The sequence below is a fragment of the Indicator indicator genome, chromosome 20, assembly GCF_027791375.1.
Source record: "Indicator indicator isolate 239-I01 chromosome 20, UM_Iind_1.1, whole genome shotgun sequence".
Lineage (NCBI taxonomy): Eukaryota > Metazoa > Chordata > Aves > Piciformes > Indicatoridae > Indicator > Indicator indicator.
In genome coordinates this window covers 10,673,745-10,692,944 of record NC_072029.1, presented here as the reverse complement: position 1 = coordinate 10,692,944, position 19,200 = coordinate 10,673,745, and the positions used below count along the sequence as shown (strand labels likewise).

Below are 19,200 nucleotides of genomic sequence, written 5' to 3'. Positions count from 1 at the left end.
AAGGCAAGCTTATAAACTTTTGAATTAACTTTTTACATTGAACTTTCTGAAGACACCCCAAGTATTGTCTTTAACTTGCATTATAGTGGTCAAACATTTCTCCTGTTTCTCCCCCTCCCCAAAAAGTGCAAAAAACCACAAGTTGCTGCTTGGTCCACAAACATCATACATCATTGTACAGTGAGAGCTTTTCCTTCTGATAGAGTACTGCTGCCAACCCATCGCTTCTACTTTCTACTCCAAGACAAATGTCAGCGTCCAAAGATGGAATTCAATTCCAGTAGAATCAACTCTACAATCTGATTCTGGTATACTGTGTGGACTGCTATGTTACCAGTCTCTTTCTCTGGTTTTAATAAAGTGGGACCAAAAACTATTGCTACACTTTGATAGGTCATTCGGTTCTTTTCTCCATTTTCTACAACTCTGAAAAACAAAAACACACAAGAAGAAACTGATCAGTGGTAGAGTAAAAGGATGACAGGGAAAAGGCACAGTCCAAAGCAAATGAGGAGAGACTGAGGGGAGCTGGGGCTCTTTAGCTTAGGGGTGACCTCATTTATGTTTATAAAGATGTAAAGGATAAATGCCCAGAGGATGGAATCAGGCCAAAGGACAAGACAAGGGGCAATGGGTGGAAGTTGAGGCATAGGAAGTTCCATGGAAACATGAGGAAAAAGGGTTTCCCTGTGAGAGTGACAGAACACTGGAACAGGCTGCCCAGGGTGGTTATGGAGTCTCCTTCTCTGGAGATATTCAAAATGCACCTGGATGTGTTCCTGTGTGGCCTGCCCTAGGTGATCCTGCTCTGGCAGGGGGGTTGGACTGGATGATCTTTCGAGGTCCCTGCCAGCTCCTACCATTCTGTGATTCACAGTATTTACTCAACGAGTCGTCGTCTTGTTAGGACATATAGCTGCTGTGATGCTCTCTATGGAAAAGCTTTGTTTTGAAATGCTATTCCTGAGCCTCTCACAATCCCTTGAACATAAGGACTTGGCACTAAACAACACAACTGTGACACACCCTGTCTCAAGTCTGTTTGGTGCTCTGCAAGCTTGTATAAATACAGACTGATAGATTGTTTCCAGCAAGCCCAAAACAGACAAGAAAAATGCAGTGGGAACAGGCACTTAGTACTTTTAGCTGGATTATTTAGCTCTCAGAGAGGAACAGCACACAAAGCCTTTCCTTCTATCTGCTACTTACCTCTTGAGGTGTCTGAAGAGTATCTGCATAGTGTCCTGATTTGGTTTTGGCAACTGTTTGATTAAATCTTTAACAGCATGGACACGCTGCCTTGGTTCTTGTTCTGGGGAAAGAAAAAAAAAAAAAAGGATGAGGTGTGGAAAGAAGAAGTCACTATTATTTTTGTTTTAAAGGTCGGTGTCAAATTTAACAGCTGGGATAAAGGCAAAGGCTTTGCAGGGCTGATAGGAGGTAATGTACTGCCACCTCCTGGGCTGTGCCTTACTGACAGCCTGCTTTAGGCAAGCCTTCCAGGCTGCCACAACCACAACATTCTTCCTACTGTCCAAAATAATTGAGTTGTACATACTGAGCAAAGCTTAGACGAGAAGCAGACTTACTAATTGCATTGACGAAGTCATTGAAGTGATTGTAAGTGAAGAGCGGCTCTGGCAACTCTCTGAAAAACATCTTTAGAGCTCCCGTGATGACATGTATGTCTTCCCATTTACTGTCATTCAAGTCTAGCTTCTCATCTGAGAGAGAAAAATGAATAATTAATGTTAGTTATTTAACTTTTCTTAGAAAAAAAAAAAAAAAACACAACTATTCTTCTGTACTCATTGCTTTTAAAGCAGTGGAGACACTTACTCCAGCTCAGACCATTCTCTGCTGGGATTCAGAGACAACAGTGTAGAAGATAAAAAAGGATACAGAAACTCTACTGACAGAGATCATATAATCATGGAACGTTAAGGGTTGGAAGGAACCTCTGGAGATCATCCAGTCCAATTACCCTGCCAAAGCAGGATCACCTAGGGCAGGTCGCACAGGAATGTATCCAAATGGATTTCAAAAGTCTCCAGAGAAGGAGACTCCATAACCTCTCTCTGGGCAGCCTGTTCCAGGGCACCCTCACAGGAAAGCAGCTTTTCCTCATGTTGAGGTAGAACTTTCCGTGCTGCAGCTTGTATCTGTTGCCCCTGATCCTATTACAAAACACCACTGAAAGAGACTGCCCCCTTCTTCTTGACTCCCACCCATCAGCTATGACCAAACTCTGCCTGCTGCACTAATGCAGCTCCCCTACACCAAGGGCATTTTCCAGTGGGGAACGGCAGCTGCTGCTATAGCACAAAATTTGCTGTTAAGACTTTTCCATCAGGAAATGTGAGTTCAGATTGTAGTTGGGCCACAGTCCCCATTGATTCTCACCAAACAAAACACTTAAGGTACAGCCCCAGGAAAGGGTTTTATAGACAGTATGGTGAAGAGGAGCTAAGCATCCTCATATTAAACATCAGTAGCAAATCTGAGCCCTTGAGCAACCTAGTCTAGTAGAGTCTAGTAGAAGGTGTCTCTGCCCATGGCAGGGAGGGTTGGAACAAAATGATCTTTAAGGTCCCTTCCAACCTAAACCATTCTATGAATCTCTGAATCTCTCTCTAAAGCATTAACTCACAGTTTCAGTAGGAGTGGAAGCTCAATATGCTGACACACACATTCTATCCTACACCTTTCTTCAGAGCTGTGTTCTAGCAATGTCTCCATGCTCCACACAAGCCCAAACCTCCAGGATGCTAGGTTTTTTTCAAATGAGGTATATTACACAACATTCTGTAATTTAGAAGTCATTTTACTTTGAAAACAACAATCACTTCTGCAGTTACACATATAGCTGTTGTTTTGTTTGGTTTTGATTTTTTTCCCCCTGAGCTTTCTGAATTTCAGCCTGAAAATATATGCAATTGTAATATAGCTGAAGGAAGCTTACCATGATTGACTGCAAATCTTAGCTTCTGAATCACTGCAAGATTGCCACTAACTCGGTATAAGCCATCAACGTCTAAGCCTGAAACAAAGGGATAAATCCATGTTAATACCTTACACATGTATGAATTCTGCCATCATTAGGCTGCTGCTTTATAGGTCTACTCAGCAAAATTAAAAGCAACCCACCTTATAACAAAGAACACTCACTTCAACAACAAAATAAATAAGTTAAACTATTTTTTTTTTGATGGGTAGGGTGTATCAGAGGAGGTTTAGTTTGCTGACAGGTTTGGCAGCATCAAGCTCATAACAATCTCTAGAACAGCAAAATAGTAGTAATGAGGCAACAGTTCCAAGTGTCCCCAGTGAGACCAGGTGTCTCATTTAAGATGCTCTTTGTGGGTGTACATGGGAGTCCAACATGCAAGGACCAATTATTTTGTGCATTTTCTATTTGTTTTTCATGTATAGTTAAGAAAAATCCAATCAAGTCATGCACAGAGAGCAGCTCAAAGTTCTCAAGTGACCAGGAATGATGTGCATGCACTCTCATCCCTACCCAACTGCCTACAAAAATAAAAGGGGTAGCCATTGCCTTTACAGTGTTGCACACTCAACCACAAAAGAAGGAAACTGTGTCTCTGAGGTTGCTAGTGCAGTTACTCAGAAGTGATTAGAAGAATTTAATTGAAATGCCATTTGAATGCAGCATGTGAGTCAGTGCCACTGAGAGGGTGAGTGCCAGAATACCTGCAAGTCCCTGAAGCTCCTCAAGGAGTTGTCTGATGCAACACAGCACAGTTACCAGCACCATCTGACATATCCCTTCTCCCCATAATCCACTAGTCATTCCTTTACAGAAAGAACTGATCTGAAGTGTATTGGCAGCAGGAAGAAGAGTTGGAGAAGTGGGGAAAAGAAGCTGTTCATTTCTGTCAGCTTCCCCTCAGGTATTTAAAAAAGGAAAACTTCACCACTATCTTCACTGCAGTCCTGTCTTTAAAATAAAAAAAAAGAAAGAAAAAGGAAAAAAAAAAAAGAAAGGAACAAAAACAAAAAAGCAAAATAATCCCTTTCTCACAAACTGCAGATCACAAATGGAACAAAGCTTGCTGACACAAGCACTCTAGCAGTCTGTTGAACTGGAGCAAGGCAATGGAAGCAGTTATTTTTCTCCACCCAGGCCGCAAGATTGCAGCATTCAGAAAGAGGACTGCAGGTTGCACCAAATTCCTAAATTAAGTTCCCATGGAAGATGACTCAAAACTGGCAGGTAGTGCTTCCCTGTAAGACTTACCCTGGTTTTCAAGAGAATGTTCTCAGATTAACAGACTGGCATAGACCTGAATGATGATTATGGAGATTGCATAATCCCCTCTCAGTCACCTTTTCCAAGAGACAGGGCAATGACAACAGCAAGAGACAAGCAAGAAAACCAGCACAGACTACAGCCAAGTCAGGAGGCACATCCAAAATATTTGCAGTAAACATGTGAAGATATCCTTTACATCAGACAACCCAGAGTGTCAAACACAGCTTTCAAAGATGTCATTTTCTCCGTTATTAGGTAGGTGAGAATTGTTTTCAATGAAATCAAACAGAAATTGAGTCAATAGGTGAACACTGATAATCTCCAAACCTACATACAATTTCATATAACAGTTGGTGCAACTGGCTGAAGGAAGTCAAACCAAGAGACTTGTCCTCTGGCAGTCAACACATACACAGAGCAGAAACACAACTTTCTCCTAGAAGTTTGTTTCAAGGAAGTTTTAATAGAATTGATAGTTATCATGCTTAAGCCCTCAAAAAATGAACAGTGATGTTTTGAGTGTCTCCTTTCATCTGAAAACAACTTTGATGGGCTGAGCTCTTCTATCACTCCTTGTATTTCCTCCTTCTTTAGAGCCTTGCTGACAGGAGGCTGTCTTGCCTTCTCCTCAGCATCAAATACGCTCTGAAGCAGATCAGATACAAAATTTCCTTCTCTCCCACCATTTTGGATCCCACCTCCTCCTCCCCTCACTGCTATATACAGATACAAGTTGCAGATTATTTTCCCCAAAGAAATCTACAGCATTTTAAGGATTAAAGAGATCAAAATTAGATAATGTGGTGAGCAAGAGAGATTCAGAAACAAAAAAACTTCAACCATACCATGTTCCTCAACATGCTCAATGCACAGCTTCACGAACTTTGGCACCGTGCTGTTTTCTCTTTGACACAAGCTGGTGAGATTGGAACCAAACACTTGATCTGGAACCAAGTAAAGAGACTGATTTACAGTGGAACAGGACTCAAGTGACAGAACTAGTTCAGGTTAAAACAAACCTCTACAAAGGGCAAAGATCACTGGATACAACTGCTGCAGTATTAGAGTGAAAACAGGAAAGTTTTGAAGAGAGTGCTCAGCAGCTCCAAGCAAGAAAAAGCTCCCAGAAAGGAAAAGTGACACCAATGTGAGTAACTTGTGTAACACAGCAGTTACACAAACGTGAGTCTCTGAGTAAGGAACTTTTGCTACTGAAGTAATTTTAGTCTATCAGGAGATACTTGTGCAAGTCATACAGTCATTACTGTAATGAGAAACTGAATGGATTCAAATGTCCTGTTCAGAGACCAAAATACATTGACTGTAATCTGTTAAAAATCTGGACCGAAATAATAAACCACAACCAAAGTGAAAGCTCTTGGCATTGCTTCAGGAAAGCTGCAAAATGTCATCTTTCACTGCACTTACTGTTTAACCTAGCATTATATATTCATCTGCTTTAATGCAGGGTTATTAACTTCTAACATTTTTAGGTTCTGACATGGATTTGTAAATGACAGACCTTTTCATCACAGAGCTCTGAATGGGTGCAAGTATGGCTATGCATAGGCAACCTGGCTGCAATGCTGGAATTTAAACACAGGCATTTATGGACAGAGATAATGATGGGTCTTGTTTTCAAAATTACACAATCCAGGGGGAGTGTTTTCTATCACAACCTGGAGTGAAAATGAAAAGATTGTTGCCATGTCTCAGTGTATTTATTTCAGCACCATGTTAACTCCTCTGGTTCAGATAATGTTATCACCAAAGTCTTTCTCAGACCGATTTCTAGGGTTTTCAACAAAGACATCAAGTAAGAAACAGCATCCCCTCTGCAGGTGTCTGAGACTGAAACAGGGTCTCAAGGTAGAGAAGGAAGGCTCACACTCTTAAAGGGAAGCAAGTTTTTGGGTTTGCTTTGAATCTGTTACCTAAGGTGTGCAAGTGGCCATCTTTGCAGTGTCTAGTGGATCTTACAGAGCTTATGCAAGAGAGAAGCTGCTCCTGCATTTGTACCATGCATAGCACCTGGCCCATTTTTTCAGGTAGATTCATTAACAACATTTGCACTGACTGCTGCTTTGGGAAATCCAAACAGCACACCAAACCAATTATACAGTATGAACCTGGCACAGAATGGCATCATTACCTGTGTGTGTAACCCAGAAGACCTCGGTCCTGCTGCTGCTATATACACACAGCCAGCTATAGAAGCAGAAGCAGTAGCAAGGGATTGAAAAAACCCACACAGTAGAAAGCCAGGATAAGCATGCAGCAGTAGCAGGGCAAGGGATGCAGATTAGGTAGCAGAAAAAAAAACACTAACAGGTAACAAAATTATTTGCTACAATTGCCTCTGACTTCAACAATATCCACACGGACAGGGATTAATTTTTTTTTTTTTCTGTTCATCTTAAAGTAACTTTTGTCATTTCGTTTTTCCATGTAACAAAACTTCACAGTCACTTCTCTGCTTAGTGCATGCTGTTTCAAGTGCAGGTTTTTTCCTAGAATTTTTCCTTATTTTTTTTCCTGCTCATACTGAGTTTGCCAAGCCCATCATTTAACTTAAGCTTGTTCTGTAGCAGCCACAAAAAGTACACCCAGCTTTTAAAAATAAAGGCTTCTGTATTTGTCATTCACACAGTAAATGTAAAACTGCACAGCACAGATCCAACTTTTGCAATTTACACCATGCTTTTAAATAAAAACAAACTCTTCATTCCTTAATGTCTTTATTAATTAAAAACCATCCAACCACCAGCACGCATGTGTACAAATTAAACTTGGCTTAGCAATCACTGTTGCTAGTGTCAGAAGTTAGGTCACTGATTCATGACATGAATACTAAGCTGCAGAAAGTCAAAGTCTGGGAAGAATGCCTCCTCCTCCCAGACAAAATCTCCATAATTCACAGTTAAACTATATTTGTAGATACACAAATATATCAAAAGCCACATGCAACAGAAGCAAACCTGCTCAAGTATGCAGTTAGGCAAATCACAGTAGGATTTGTTCTGGTATTTGCCTACCCATATGCTATTTTGACCCTAGTAGAGCACCACCTACAAGTCCTGCTAAAGCATACAAATAAATAAATAAAATTTTACAGTGAGTACCAAGTCAGTAATTTACACAAACACATTAACTTAATCCAGTGCAAATACTGTTCACCCAAAGTTTCTACAAGTGTTGACAAATGCAAATCAATTCTTTCATAAGTTCAAGCATTGTTTGTGAAACAAAAAACACATTCAAAAAAGGCTAGGGAAAAATATATTTACGCTAGGATTCCTTTAGCCTCATCCTGGTTTCCCTAAATATTAAATTTCTTATGAGATAGCACACGATTCTCTAGTTCCACTCAGACTGAAACACCTTTGTGAAACAGATGAGCACATCTAAGCTTTGTACCCAAAGGGCGTCTCTTTCCTTTGTATGCATGAATGTTCAACAGCTATCAGGCTTCCAGCTCAGAAGAGCAGACTAAATGGACTCTCCAGCTAACACTCCAAATTCAAACAGGCTCCTGGGCCCTCAATTTTCACTGCAATATTGCAAGGAGAGGACATCCTCCAAGAAGTTTAGTGGCTAGTAGCAGCACTCAGAAGAATGAAAAAAAAAAAAGAATCATTCACCAATTCCACTATACATCCAACACTTTTCTTAAACGAGCTATGTACATGTGCTTGCCTCTAAAACTAGACCAGTTTAATCCCACTTTACACATCAAGCTACTAGATTCAGCCTTTTTAAAAAAGGTTCATTTACCCTTAATGTAGCCTTTTTCACGGACAGCTTGCAACGTAGGACGCCGGGTAAGAAACTTCTTGAGCTTCGTTTTGGTCTTCTTCTGATCTGTGGAATCTATATTGCTGGGTGCTTTCACTGCTGGAAAGAGGCATACATGATTTAGTCTGAATATCCACAGAACCAGCATTGCATTTATCTGCCACAGAACCAACACCAAAATGCAAAAAAAAAAAAAAAAAGGCTCAAAATCACATTAAAAAAAAAATCCAAAAATTCAAATTTGCAATGTATCCACACTTTTATTTTCTTTAAGTTTTCAAAAACCCTTGTAAATGGTATCCATTTTTCAAACCCCCATTTGTCACAAGAAATCTTGTGATAACAAGGTGTTTGCTGCCTGTGAAATTACCTAACTGGTAGCTTCCATATGGATTTCAAAACATAAATGCATGTCTCAAAACCAGCCCTGCCTTTCATTAAGTTAAATATTTTGAAAGAATTAAATGCTTTCTTGTATATTACATATAAGGCCCAGAAGTAAAAGATGGGGAGGAAGGAAAAAAAGAAAAAAAAAAAAATCAGTCTACCTAATTAATATATTTTTCTGCATTTCTATAGCTAAAAGAAATTTAGCTTTAAAATGCTGAAAGTGCAATTAAAAATGTTTCGTTTCTCTACAATGAGCCAATACATCATCATTGGCAACCTGGTCAAACCACAGTTTAATAGTGCAAACATTCACAGACACTGAACCACGGACACAACCCGAGTAAAACAAATCACTTTTGAACATGCAAAAGGACAACAGAATTCTTATTCTAAACCTATTATAAACTCAGCAAAAAAACCCCAACATCCAATTACTTCTGTGCAGTTGACAATACCTTGAAAATAATCCATTTCACCACTGCCTATTTTCTCCATGTGTCATACAGCAGGAACGGAAGACATTTGCTATTTTTTTTCCTTTTTGTTTAAGTATGATTAATAATACATGGAAGAAGATCTACTAACGGGCTCCAAGGTGCAGAATGAACTATATGAAAGCCTGTTTTGAGACCTGAGTAGTTTAATTTCTAGCTGTCTTTTTGATTTCTTTGTTTACACACAACACAAAAGATGAAAGTATAAAAAAACCTGGCATTGCAAAAACCAATTAATGGAAATTTTTCAACTCACAACGAAGTTTCTTAGAGTCTTTATTCTCTTTCTCTTTTTCTTTGTCTTGCTTTTCCACCCCAGGGGAATCTGGTATATCATCTTCTAACACTTCATCAGACTCTACTACCTATTGGATTTAAGAAGATACACAGTGGTCAGTTTGCCAAGTCATAGAATACAGCATTAACAAATACATTTCCTGTAGGCAGTTCTACAATACACATTTTTTTCCCTGCAGTGATATCCACTTGGTTCTTTCCTGAACTCTAGATGCTAAAAATATCATCAGAGATGATACCATTCTCACTGGCAGAGTGAGTTAACTTTGAGAAACACTATTTGATCATAAGACCCAATAAAGAAAGTTTTGCTAGACACTGAAGAAAGCACAACCAGCCTTTGATAACACTTAAATTACACCCACTGCTAAACAACAGAAATGTGTCAGGGAATTTTTAAACCCAGTAGACAAACTTCAGTTATTTCATGGTCTGCTACAGAAACACCTGGTTGATAGAGTCTAAAAAGCATTTCTAGAGCATTTGCCCCATTTCTGATCTCTGTGATTAAAATTTTCTTAAGGGAAAACTGAACTGCCAGTTGCAAAAATTCCCCCACAGTCAAAACACAGACTGAATTCACTCTGAAAAAAAAATAAATACACCAGCACCTAGAATTCTTGTCCTGTGTTATTGCATTCTTGGCATACTCTCATTAAACACAGATCACATTTGCAGTGTGGAGGCACATATCAGCATCTGGTGAACGGCCAACCTGCAGCCTCATACCTGAGCTACATGTATGACCCTATTCCACCACTCACTACCTCAACCTAACATGTAACATCTCTCTCACATCCCAGCATTTCTCAGCCTTTCCATCTGCATTTTTATTTAGCCAGGGAAGAAGGGGCCTCAGCTGTGTTGCACGAGGCAGACAGGAGAAGGGAATCACTGAACCTGGTTAGTAAGGCTCATGACATTTTCATGGCAGGAGAGAGCAGAAGATACAGAGTCTAAAGCATAAGCACTCAGAAGTTAACTAAACTATTCATCTTGGCCTCTTGTGTTTGTGTGGAAAACAGGTATGGGAGGCAAGTGCTATCAGAGCCAAAAGAAATGAAGGCTACATAAATGGAAAGCAACATAAATGCAGCTTTTGGGCAGCAGCCAGGCCTATACCTTTGAAAATTAAGAATACACACCCAGTCAACTTGATATGAGAGAAATATTTTCTCCATGACCTCCAACTTCTTCTGAACTCCAAAACAGTAAATCTTGTTTGGCAATATCAAGAGCAAATGCTTAATCATTTCTGCTGATTACATAGTTGGCATTATACTGTCTGATAAGAAGAGATAATGCAGTATTTTGCCAGGGCTTTTAATGTGCACTTTAGTGCAAACTTATGTGACTGGCAGTATCAAATGCTGATTGAGGTATGTTATGAAGCTCCCTTGGCTGTCCTCCCCCCTTTACTCCCACTCTATCACAACCTCTCAGGTCACTGAGACCAAACAAGTATTGGGTCAGGGAAGGAAGCTCATCTCTGAGCTGGACATCAGCCCACATCTCCTGGTTCTTAATTCAGTGGAGCATCCTTCTTCGTTTGCCACCATGAATTTTATTTCACTTGTCACCATCAGGAGCTGCCACATCCTCAACCTCCTGCCCACGTGCAAGTAAAAACAGCAAATGAAGGTGTATGTGAAATGGTGGGAGTCATTGCAACAGTTATTTGGCTAACATTGCCCTGAGAAAAGAGCCTTCACAATTCAAATACATACCTGATTGTTGATGGTGTAATTCAGAACTTTATACCATTCATTAATAAAGCTGTCATTATCAGATTGAATTAAGAGCTCGATTCCTTGGCGGGTTTTTAGCTTTAAAGAAATACAAACAAATAGCATCAGAATTGACAAACACACTAGAAATTCAAAAATTAAATCACCCAAATCAAACTAAACATCTCCCTGGCATAACTTTTAGATAATATATAGCCACTCAAGAGCACTTACCAGTGAAAACAAATATATCTGCTTAAAAGTTAGAAGCACATCCCATACAGATCTTAAAAATGGGCATTTCTTGTACATAAAATCATAGAATGGTTTGGGTTGGAAGAGCCTCCAAAGGTCATCTAGTCCAATCCCCCTGCAGTCAGCAGGGACATCCTCCACTAATTCAGACTGCTCAGAGCCTTGTCTAGCCTGACCTCGAATAGCTCCTGGATGGGGCCTCCCTGGACAACCTGTTGCAGTATTCCACCACCACCATGGTGCAGAACTTGTTCATAAACCTCCAATCTAAATCTGCTCTTCTCTAATTTCAAACCATTGCCCCTCATCCAATCCCTGCAGGCCCCCTTCAGGTACTGGAAGGCTGCTATTAGGTCTCCCCAGAGGTATTAAGATACATCTATCTTTAAGCAGGAAGAAAACAATGGTTGGTTTATTTTAAGTTTAGAGAAAATTTCCTAAGTCATCAAATCACACATAATTCTGCACTGAAATAAAGCAATTCACCTCAATAACATTCTTTTTGCTGGATTTGTCCTTTGAGGCCCAGTCAATCAATGCCCCTCTGAGATCCACTGTAAATTCTGGCTTAGACTGATTGACACCAAACTTCTGGGAAAAAAAAAAAAAAAAGGAACAATGATGAGAAACTTCAGACCAAAGAAACTCCTAAAAGGGATGCATTTTTGCAAGCCTGTAACATTTGGAGTCTATGGAACTTAACCCAAGGAAAATACTTTGCCACGAATCTACAGGAATGACAGCAGGAAAACAAAAACCAAACAAAACCCACACAAACCCACCCTGTAGTCATGCTTATTAAAAGCTGCTCAGCTTAAATCCCTTACAACTCCATCATTTTACATGTCAACCAGATTCCAGCAGAGCTTTTTCTTAGCACAAATGGTACAAGTCCACAGAGCATTTGATTGTAGCTTGATTTAGTCAAGCTGGTTCAAAGTTTTAATCAAAAGTGGCTAGTAAGTAACTGAGGAAAACAAAACAAAAAAAACTCCAAACAGACAAAAAAAAAAAAAAAAAAAACAAACCACATTCTGTCAGATAATCAAAATCAAACCAGAAATAGCTTTGCTAGGTAAGAATCATATCCCTCACTCAAAGAGCACTTCTGTAACAGACACATTTTGTGTGGTTATACATGTAAATATTTCCAACAATGCTTTTCACATTATTTTATGTTGTTGTTCTTATTTTTCCCCATAGTGCTTCTATTCCAATATTGAAGCACATCCTAGCAAGCCAACAGAACTGAATTTCACTGTCTAGCTACTATACACACTGCAAATAACTGAAGTAATTGAAAAAAAAAGCAAGCATTTAACCCATAAGTAACCCTTCAAAGAGTTTAGAGGAAAACAACAGGGAGCTATTTTTACCTACTACTTTTACATTTATATTAAGTGCCACTTTTTTTTTTTAATGAAGTGGTTTTACTAGGGTTCAAACCCACATGATACAGCTTTGAAATATCATTCCTCAAGGAAATAAATTCAGTGATCCACAGAGACAAAAAGCTCTGTAAAAACACAGAACAGGGGAAGCCACTTGGTTGTAGCACAGAAACTCAGTGCTGTAATACTATGGGAAGCTTCTGGCATCTGCTCCATCAGTGAAGTTCTTTTTCATTTCTTCTAAAAGCCTTTGATGTGTGAAGGCTGCTTGTGTGACAGCTCTGGGGTACAGAAGCCCCAGGACAAGCTCTATGCTGTGAACATAAGTTTCTAGCCTTGTACAAGAACAGCCATATCCAAGGGGAGAAAAAACAGTGCAGCAAACAGAACTAATCCACTGCTTTTGATTAAATCCCCAGCATGGATGTTAATTAATGCTAATTGTGTTTTAGAAAGGCTGTTTACCACTGGAAAATCTGCTTTGCCCTGAGTCCTAAGGGCAATTAAGTGTTGAACGGAAAGCAGCATCATCGTTATTTTACTTGTGAAATATCAGAAGAGGGAAAGAGTTCTAATTTATCCAATGCCAAGTAGCACTTGGAAAAAAGGGGGAAAAAAACCAACCACCTTCCACTTCCTAACTTAATTCTCAGATACCTCATCCAAGAGCATTTCTTGTTAATTATAGCAGAGCTTTAGAGAGAGGCTAGCTCTGCAGTGGACTCCACAGGAACAACCTCTGGGCCATCATGGCTCTTGCAATTGTGGGTGGCTGTGCTGCAGCTACTAAATCTCCCCAGCCACACACACTAGATGGATCTTGCTGCATACTGGAAAAAAAACCCCAAAAATTGAAAAAGCAACAATAAAAATAAAATAAAATCAATTGTAGTTTCACACCAGAGAGAGCAAGAGACTAGTGCCCAAGTCCTCTGCAGGATTGAGGGATTCATTAAAAACACTGCCCAGATAATGCTGCAAAGCACAGGGGATGACCTGTGCTACAGGTCATCCAACAACAACAACAAAACAGCCACTGCTGTTTTGACCAAAAGGAAAGCCCTCCAATACAGTAGTAACTTGATGAACTCCCTGGCTGACAGACTGCAGTGCTACCTCAAACATCTTTGCACCCTACTTATCTTCTTTGGCCTGATTTAATTCAGCATTTCACAGTGAAGCACAAAACAATCCAAAAAACTAGAAGATAAATTTCTCAGAGGGGAAGGAAGAAGTCTCCCAATCCTTCATACAAGCAGGGCCCAAACTGCTCTTTGGAATCCAAGGATAGGGAAACCCATGCAAATAATCCAGCCTTCTGCTCAAAGCTCCTCTGATATACCAATATATTATATACTCATCACAAACAATTTTTTTACTCCAGGAAATTTTAAATTTTAGCATGCAGGTTCTCCTGTGAGCTTTCCTGTCAAGATTCTTTTCTGCTGCTGGGCACATGAAAACAAGATGCCAGCAGGCACTTCCCTCCTTGAAAGCTTCCAGGAGCAAGTCCTGTACCGGGCAGCTCAGATGCTCTGCATCCAAATGTTAACTAAGAGCAACCAAACCCTCCTGAAGCAAGCAGGTTTTGTTGAGAGCAGTAAGGAGAAAACCTTTTCCTTTAGTATCTGCTGCCACCTAGACAAAAAGTCTGCTTTCTCAGAACAGATTGTGCTGCCAACTCAGTCCTGGGCAGGTAAAGTTGGGCTCTTACTGAGCAGACACCTTATTGCTATTGGATTTCACTTTTGAGCTGTTAGGGAAACTTGGAAAGGGCAGCAGTGAGAGACAGAAGGAGGGAGAGGTCTGTACATGGTGCTGCCAGCTCTCCTAAATATGAAGAGTCACTTCTGACAGCTAGTCTTAGGATATGTTTATGCTAGTTAGATGGCAGAGATAACTTCTTTTTTTTAAAGCTAAGGATGGTTTTGCTTTAGACAGAGTAGATGCTGTGTAGCTTAAGGACTGCCTTGAGATGTGTGCTGACAAGTAATAGAAAGCCTTTTCAGGAGTTTTCTCCAAGTCCTGGAAGCCTCCACAGGACAAGTCATGCAGTCTGTGTTGTGATATATTCCAGCATTCTTTGGAAATAGAACTGGGAGACTCTGGATGTACAAATGACACCTGCCATTCTCATAATTCTTTTTCTGATTAGAGTTAGGTAGAACACTAACTCTAAGCCTTCCTCACTCATGAATGGGCTGCAGCAATATAGCTAAGGAGACAGATAGTCCTTTGTGGCTGGTAGTGAAGCTTCAGAACTTATAGCTTTAATAAATAATAAAATATATACATATTATTTGTCATAGAAAAATGATAGAAGTTCTTTGAAAACAGACTTTGACAGGAGGATTTGCATTCCAAAGGGTTTTCCTGATATTCCTCTGAGCTCCTACATCATCAGCTGTGCAATACTGATTAAACTGTATTAAGGTACATAGACATCCTTGGCTATAATTACAGTGACTGTACAACACAGCAAACAAGAGTATCTCCAGATGAATCTTGAAGAGCATTTATTTCCTGGATGTTTGAGAAGTTTACCCATTTCTGGTTTACTGCCACTGTACTTAACACTGAGGACACATGCCTCTTGCAGAAGGTTGACAGATGAATCCTAAGCAGTTAACTTGTGCTGTGTTTTATGAAGCCCCATTGATAAAACTTGGCAGTAGCCACTATAAATCCTTCACACCTCCTTTCAATAGCTGAAAATATAAATTGCTGTGAAAGCTTGTAGTGGTGAAAAATCCAGACTTCCTCACAGGAAGGATACAAAAGTGTACAGATTATCTCTTCCAGGCTTCCACATATGTAGCAATGAATTTGACAAAAAAAGGCAGTTGTGCAATTTTTAGCACAAGGCTAATTGAATAAGCCTACAGTTTCTCCCCTTCTAGGAAAAATAAAAAGGTACCATCAACAAGGTCTAGAAGTCTCAGGAATCCTAGCTAAACTCAAATCATAGTGCTCTCTCCACTCCAGCAAATACAAGCCAAGACACCAAAATTTTATCACCAATATTTTAAAATCCTGAAGAACTCAAATTATCAAAACATTCCTTTTAACGTTGTCAGCATATGATTTTTTCCATGAAAGCTTTCGTTTGATGAGTGCTGAGATAGAAAAATTAAAGCCAAATTATATAACCAGCCAAGCATGTTTGTTTCTTCTAACACTAGTAATCATTATCTAAACTCCTCCTCATCCTTGAGCCACAAACTACCACATCAGCTACTAACATATTAGTTTCTGATAAGCAACAGTGCTGTGCTTGGCATCTACACTTCCAAACATGACTAACTACAAATGCTTACATTATTTTTATATAAAAAGCCCTACAAATTTACACCAGCTTTCTGTAGGTGGCACATAGCCAGAACATTCTTGAGTTCTTTTCCTTTCAGCTCTTTCTACATAACATTTACCTTGTTGGGTACTCCAAACATAGCTAGAATTAACCAACAACATGTACATCATTGTATTTAAAAGGCATCACAGGCACTTTACAAACATCCTAAATTAGTTGTGTTAGGAAGAATTAGATATAAATATCTGTTAAGAAACTGACTGAATCATGCTGTTTATTAGTCAAGACACTAGTGGTTCAAATGAGCAAACTGGCAAGTGTAGTTCTGGCACTGATGAAACCAGGTAGTCTTGCTACTTTGTTCCATGAGAACAATTACAGGATCACTGCAGGGCACTTGTGTTAATTTGCACCTTGGGTGACTTTCAGAAAACAGCAAACAGGATACATACACACGGTGTTACACCAAGTGACAAAACTTAAACCTTGGAGAAGTTCAAGTGTACTTTCAAGGTTAGTGGCAAATAGCCTGAGAGTGACAAGAGGCATGCAACAAGAACACATACAGTGACAGCTGAAACTTGGGCAGAGTTTACATAGGTGACAGCAGGTCGACGGCTGAGAGCATTTTTCCAAGAAGAAAGCAGCGAGAGCAAGAGCTCAGGAATTGAGCTCCCTTGGCAAAATGACTTGATGAGAAAAAGGAAGAGAAGTGATGAAGTCACAAAACAATGCACAAAAAAAAAACATAAATATGGTTATATCAATCACTAGACGAATGCTGAACCAAATATTTTCATATGATGAAGAAGAAATTCTTACGTCAAACGGTTAGACTTGACTTCACACCTTTTTAAATACTGGCATGGATCAAAGTCTGAGAGGTGAGGTAGGATTTTTAACAACCAAATTTCCTACAGAGAATAAGAAGTGTGTGTGCTGAATATTTAATTACATGTTTACAAAGCCAACTCCGAGTATGCAGGTATACAACACAGAGTCCTTAGAGCCCCACTTAATATTTCCAGCTTCACTTTATTCTGTCATACTGTTGATATTTATTTTGCTGACCCTGCTCCAATACTTGACAGTACCTATACTACATTGCACAGAAATATTTTAACTCTGATACTTTTGCTCCACTTAAATTACCAGAAGAATTTATGTCCCCACCAAATGACTCTATTTGGAAGGTATAGCACAACTTACTTTAGCATCCTTAAGCAACAGAATCATAGAATGGCTTAGGTTGGAAGGGACCTCAGAGATCATAAGAGATCCATAAAGAAAGTTGCATGATTACCTTGTATGGGTATTCACTTGGGCACACATTCACTCATAACAGTGCCCTGCATTCATAAACTGGATCTTAATTTAACACTCTGTGTTTTAATGATGTCAGCACACAGTTAAAATAATGGGAGGTCGAGCTACATTAGGGCTGAGAGTTTTAGTAGTTAAAGACAAGTTTTACTTTCCAAACATGGATATTTCTATCTGTAAAACTAAAGCACGTTTGGAACCTTTGCTATAAAAGTAAACTGCAGAATTCACCAAGTCCACTTCCTACTGGACACTGTTTTTTACCTTAGCCCATGCCTTTAACTTTTATTCTTTTTTCTTTCCTTCTCTTTTCCTTCTGCTTGATTATTTTTTTCTACTCTCTATTATCCCAAATGTTATCCATCCATCCTCACTCTTTTTTTTTGTTCCAACCACCCCCTCTACAGCAACAGAAATGGAGAGGTGGGGAACATGTTTACAGCTCTGCAATGAACTTGATGCTTTAGAAGAGAATTGTCCATACAATTCACTACTCAAAAAGAAGTGCAGCAGCAGATGAGCAAAGCACAGCATGTATCTCGAGGATGCAGTTTGGATGGAATTCACATAGCACACTGGAATAACAAAAACTGAATCTGACCTCTCTTCAGTTATTATAGGGGATGGACACAATTTAGTGCAAGATCTCCATAAATAGGTAATGCAAACCAAGATAAAGAATCCTTTCTGTACCTATTAATGTAGGAATGCAGCTGGATAAATATAGCCAGTTTAATTATAAAGCTATTAAACCAGGAGTGATATAAAAATTGAGTACTCATCATCTTTACTGGGATGTTTCTCTCTAGGTCTTCATCAGACACCAAAATACAAATATTTGTCATGCACTATGCAGACATAAAACAAAAATACGAAATCCAGCAAGGCAAAGACTAAATGATAAGACAAACAATGCTACATTATTCCAATAGTCCAGTTCAACAAGCAAGTCACATTCAAAATTACCTGAAGTTTATGAAAAAAAGAAAAAAATATCCAAGAAAGGTAAAACAAACTGTTTAGACAAACACATTAGTAAGGAACACAAAAATATTTGGCCAGGAACAAAAATATAAGAAGGTACAACTGGCTTTCTTCTCATTCTACATTAAATTGTCCTATTAAACTATTCTCTTGCTAACTTACTCTTATTTTTTTTCTAAATTATGCATGCATATTGATATTTAAGCCCTAAAAATAAGAGATCTTTAATTTATTGTGCTTTACGTGATTAACACTTAAACGAGGGTGGGATTTGCTCCCGAGCTTACCCAGCCAGTTCCACTTCCTTGGGTTTTAGTGAACAACAGTGATGAACCTTGTAACACTGCCCATGATGACATCCAATTCTTTCTGTAAATATTTGTAAACAAACACAAGATAAATTGATTTTGAAGGAGGATATTTAAGCTGCCAATCACTATTGCCCAGCTGACCTATATGTTAATATATTTAACCATATATACAGTCATTAGTGCCATCAGTTAAGTCTTAATTGCTATCATATTTGTAAAAGGGAACATATGTTAACAGTCCCAAGCCTGACCATCAAAGCCTAAATCAAACAAAAGCTAATTAGTAGTGGAAGCAGTTCACCAGAAGAACCACCATACAATTATAATTTCAAAGGGGCTAATCTGGAATGCTCAGCCTGCTGTGTGCTTAGATTATGCCAAAGCACTGCATAATTTGGAAACTGATTGATCACATCTAACTGGGATGCAAGTGTCCCACATTTATTTAACAAGCTCATTTACACTGGCAACGAAATATTCACTACACATTAAAAAGTGCAGGGAAAGAATAAATGAGCTGTTCCAGCTGAGTATTTGCTTTTATGCCTGAGTACCTGCCCTCCTGAGGTTAAAGAAAGAAAAGTCTTGGTGAGCCCTGGTAAGCTATACCTATTGCCCAAACAGGAATGATTATCCAACAGCTCTCAAAG

At 39.2% G+C, this 19,200-nt stretch overlaps 1 protein-coding gene across 1 annotated transcript in view; it reads right to left on the bottom strand.

Annotated features, from left to right (window-relative positions):
• Positions 1–211: 211 nt before the first annotated feature.
• ARHGAP12 (Rho GTPase activating protein 12) overlaps positions 212–19,200 on the bottom strand; it is a 65,824-nt gene continuing 46,835 nt past the window's right edge. Inside the window, exons 8-17 of the mRNA XM_054390000.1 lie at positions 18,527–18,608; positions 11,718–11,819; positions 10,977–11,075; positions 9,209–9,317; positions 8,048–8,167; positions 5,119–5,217; positions 2,963–3,040; positions 1,590–1,724; positions 1,210–1,312; positions 212–426 (exon numbers count right to left, since the gene is read on the bottom strand). Of these exons, the coding sequence (XP_054245975.1) occupies positions 252–426; positions 1,210–1,312; positions 1,590–1,724; positions 2,963–3,040; positions 5,119–5,217; positions 8,048–8,167; positions 9,209–9,317; positions 10,977–11,075; positions 11,718–11,819; positions 18,527–18,608 (1,102 nt within the window). The 3' untranslated portion in view covers positions 212–251. The remainder of the gene's footprint in view (positions 427–1,209; positions 1,313–1,589; positions 1,725–2,962; positions 3,041–5,118; positions 5,218–8,047; positions 8,168–9,208; positions 9,318–10,976; positions 11,076–11,717; positions 11,820–18,526; positions 18,609–19,200) is intronic.